This window comes from Poecilia reticulata, unplaced genomic scaffold, assembly GCF_000633615.1.
Source record: "Poecilia reticulata strain Guanapo unplaced genomic scaffold, Guppy_female_1.0+MT scaffold_793, whole genome shotgun sequence".
Classification (NCBI taxonomy): Eukaryota; Metazoa; Chordata; class Actinopteri; order Cyprinodontiformes; family Poeciliidae; genus Poecilia; species Poecilia reticulata.
Genome location: NW_007615538.1, coordinates 1 through 3,921, shown reverse-complemented (window position 1 = coordinate 3,921; position 3,921 = coordinate 1). Strand labels below are relative to the sequence as shown.

General features: G+C 35.8%; 1 protein-coding gene across 1 annotated transcript; it reads right to left on the bottom strand.

The window, feature by feature from the left end:
- Positions 1-1,278: 1,278 nt before the first annotated feature.
- Positions 1,279-3,915, bottom strand: LOC103461223 (uncharacterized). The gene is made up of 2 exons (XM_008403544.1): positions 2,850-3,915; positions 1,279-2,243 (listed from the first exon to the last, which is right to left on the bottom strand). Exons 1-2 carry the CDS (start codon positions 3,623-3,625, stop codon positions 1,466-1,468), a joined length of 1,554 nt encoding a protein of 517 aa, XP_008401766.1. The 5' UTR covers positions 3,626-3,915; the 3' UTR covers positions 1,279-1,465.
- Positions 3,916-3,921: the final 6 nt, after the last annotated feature.

Sequence of the window (3,921 nt, the reverse complement as noted above, 5' to 3'; positions counted from 1 at the left end):
TATGGAATATGACTGTACATATGTTTAATTCTCTGTATGTAAAAACCTCTTCCAGAAGAAGTAAACCTGAAATCTTAATTTGTATTTATTTATTTGCTTTTTAACTGCAAAGCTCCAATTTTAATTCTCCTGTACAAATTAGATAATATAAATGTATGCTTCTCACCATTAAAAGTTACTATTTCAAATTTTTTTAATTGGATTTACTTCAACTTACTCTTTTTTTGTGTATTCATAGATTTAGGGATGGACTGAAGACTCTTGGCGTTCTGGATGCAATCACAACGTACCCAGAAAGTTTTAAACCCTTAATGTGTTATGAGCCAACCCATCTCACTGCTGAAATAATGGATCAACTTTTCAGCATATCTCTGTCTTCTGTGGGAAGCAACAAAAGAAGAGCAGAGGAACGCATAATTCCATTTTGGAGAGATTACCTTCAAGATGTCGAAGGCGAGTTATTAATGCAACTAGTTGTAACACCTGGTAAAATGGATAGATGTACTACTTTTATAAGCCACATTTTTTTATTTGATATGGGTCTTGATTAAATTGTTTTGTTTTGATGCTGTATGTTGGCTACACTATAAAATCTTAGTCTTAACATTGTGTATATTTTTGTCATTTTTTCACAAATGTATTTATTTTTGAATATTTTTGTTATCTTAATCTATTCTTACTCCTGTTTTGTAGTATGTGATACATTAATGACTTTGTCCACGTTTTTCTTTGTTGGTTTACAATTTTTCCTTTGCTTTATTGTACAAGTACTAAAAAATGCAATATAATTTTCATTTACTTTTTTACTTGTTTGATAGAACAAGAAGGACCATCCAAACTTGGCAAAATACTTGCCTTTGCAACAGGTGCAACTGTCATTCCTCCAGTCGGGTTTTCTCCCCAGCCTTCAATTGAATTTTTGCATGAGCAGCCCATCCATCCAACTCGGCAACTACCTATGGCTAACACCTGCATCAACTGCCTAAAACTGCCAATGCTGGAGACGTATCATAATTTCAAAGAAAGTATGGATTTTGCATTAGAAAACACACACGGTTTTGGGAGAGAATGATTTTTTTTTTTGCCCTGTATGTCTTAAGAATGTTTTAGTAAAGATTAAGTTCCTTGTTCATCTGCAGAAGCAGTAGTTGTGAACTGCCTCTTGTGCATGTTTTAAAGTTTCTTGGATTCTGAGCAATTATAGTATTTAAATCTCACACTTCCAGACTCTTTTCACACTGAATGTTTTTGAACTTCAATATTTGACAAAAGTCAGTGAAGAATGTTTGTAAAAATGTTTTTATTTCAATGTAACAATGTTTCCAGAACTTTTAACAAATACAATTCCAATACTGGAGCAGTTCTAAATGCATTTGACAACACAACGTTAATAATAACATGAGGAAATGTTTTTTACACACATCTAACATTTTCAACTCTTTGACTTTGCCATAACCAATGTATGTTACTGTTCTTTTAAGAAATGTAACAAATCTAAAAACAGCTCAATACCGTGATTGCCGTCCTCTCTTAATGGGTCAATATTGTGCTGAATTGTGTTCCTTAGTGTTGAATTAACATTAAACATGTTCACAGGAACGACAATGTTGTTTTGCGTTTCTGAAAGTGATGGGATTTCATTCATTTCTATTGTGTCATTCATTTCTATGGTGTCATTCACAGCAAAAATGTCTCTAATTGCATCTGAGAAGCCACTTGTAAGAACTCCTCCCTGCCACAGTTGGAGAGGTGTTTGTCCCCTCTGGGTAGATAAGCCATGGTTATTCCATTGATTCCGGAACTCTGCAGTTGCTCTTTGAACTCTTGGCAAGTAGATGAAGTGGAGACAAAACAGATGGAGTTCATCTGTGGAATCAAGTATTCCTTCATTTTCCATGAAGGTGAAGAGATTGCTGAAGTGGTATGCAACAACTCTGTTCAGCTCCGCCCACAGGCGTTCTATTCGCTGATTGTGAACACTGCGTCCAGTAATGACACTCCCACTGTTCAATCCCCTTCTCTCAATCATATACCGAGCAACATCTGTGTTCTCCATCCCATGATCACATCGAATTCTTCGGGGTAGTCCAAAACTCTGGACACCAGCATGGAATAATTGTAGCACACTGGAGGCTCTGTTGTTGTCAAGACATTGCAAATATATAATTGTCCGGCTGAAACCATCAATGCATCCATGAAAAACCATTCTCCATCTCACCAGTTTATGGTTTCCATCAATGTGCCTATAGAGAAAAAAATAATCAATATTGAAACTTTTTTTCCAAGTTTGATTAATTTAAATCACACCCTTCTAATGACTTGTTTAACTCTTAAACATTTTGTTCATGTATAAATAAAAAAGGCAAAACTATTAAAGTAGGGGGCACTGATTTTATTAATTCTGTGAGATCGGTGATTGGCCAATACTTCATGTGACGCCAATCTTATACACAGATCTTATTTCAGTAAAGGTTTAAAAATCAAGTACTTCCCTCTTCCACTCTCTTGACAGACTTGACTGACCAATCCGGATCAAAACTGCATGATAATGTCGCAGTCACCCCACTGTTGTCAGCCAAGCAATACTTTTGATATGCCAAATAAGAAATTGAGCAAAAAATAGACATTGGCCAAAATTGGAATTGGCTTTTCAGGCCGAGATTAGTGATCGGCCAAAAAACTGCAATCGGTGCACCCCATTAAGCTAGAAAAAATATTGGATTCCAAATAAATGGTCACTTTAATTTCTGCATTTTCATGCTAATTAGTCCAAAGGAATTGTGGAATATTACTCAAGCACCTGTGCTATTTTTTAATATGCAATTTGATAATATGCAAAACACACTTACCATAATTGATTTGGAGTTTGAACATTGTAGATTCTTCTACGAATTGTGTGGCGACGTCGAAAAGCTCGACCAATTGGGTCAAGAAGTTGCAGCCAATGTCTCACACGCCATCGCTGAATTCTAATGTTTCGTGATCGTAGGCTTCCTATTACATATCGTTCTCCTGCATTTGGAGTAGTTTGAAGAATCTCCCTGACAATACCAGCTAACAACTCATCAGATATTTCTGTGTATGTTATTGGGCCAATTTGAAGTTGCTGTCTGTGCCTGTACAATGTTCTTCTGCTTATTCCAAAGCATGCAGCTATTCTTTGCCAACTCATTCCCAAGGATAAACAGTAGGTTATTTGACCACATTGTATGTCGTACCTGGGACGACCAGAATGACCAGTTCTTAATGTTGGTGGCATTCGTGAAAAAATAAGGTTCCCTTGTCTTATTTGCACAGATCTTGAATGTTCATATGAATTCAGAAATGAACGAAAACACACATAAAGTCCTTCCAGAAAGTCTACAACTTGTTGAGGAGCACCATCTTCAAATTCCTGGGATATTGAGAGAAAAACTGAGACTGTTCGTGTATATCCTTGAAGCTCATTCATTAATCTATCTATAATTGTACTGTCATCTCCAAACACTCCTACACCTTCAGTTTCTCTTAAAATGTTCTGAGCACAACTCATTGCATTAGTAAAAAAAAGTCTAACATCATCTTCATTACCATGGAGAATAGTAAGCTGATTTTGAAATAGAAGAAAAAGAAGAAACAAACACATGGCTGTATTAAAAAATCAAAATAAAACAACAAGTCAAAGTCTACATACAATTCTGCCGTCCGACCCTGTATAGCACAAATTTGGCTAGTAGCACTGTGAGAGTTGCAGACCAATGAGAAAAGGAGAATTTAAACAGCCTTCCTGTTTGATCAAAATAACTACGTTTGCTATAAAAAAAGTTTAGTAGTAAATGTGAAAGAGTTTGACTGTACGTGAAAGAGAGTTTGATAATGAATGAAAGAGACTTTGACTGTACATGAAAGAGACTTTGACTGTACGTGAAAGAGAGTTTGATA

Coding starts and splice junctions, on each gene's coding strand:
- LOC103461223 (XM_008403544.1), bottom strand. CDS start 3,625: ATGTGTTTGTTTCTTCTTTTTCTTCTATTTCAAAATCAGCTTACTATT. Junction 2,244..2,849: donor CAAACTCCAAATCAATTATG/GTAAGTGTGTTT, acceptor TTTTCTCTATAG/GCACATTGATGGAAACCATA.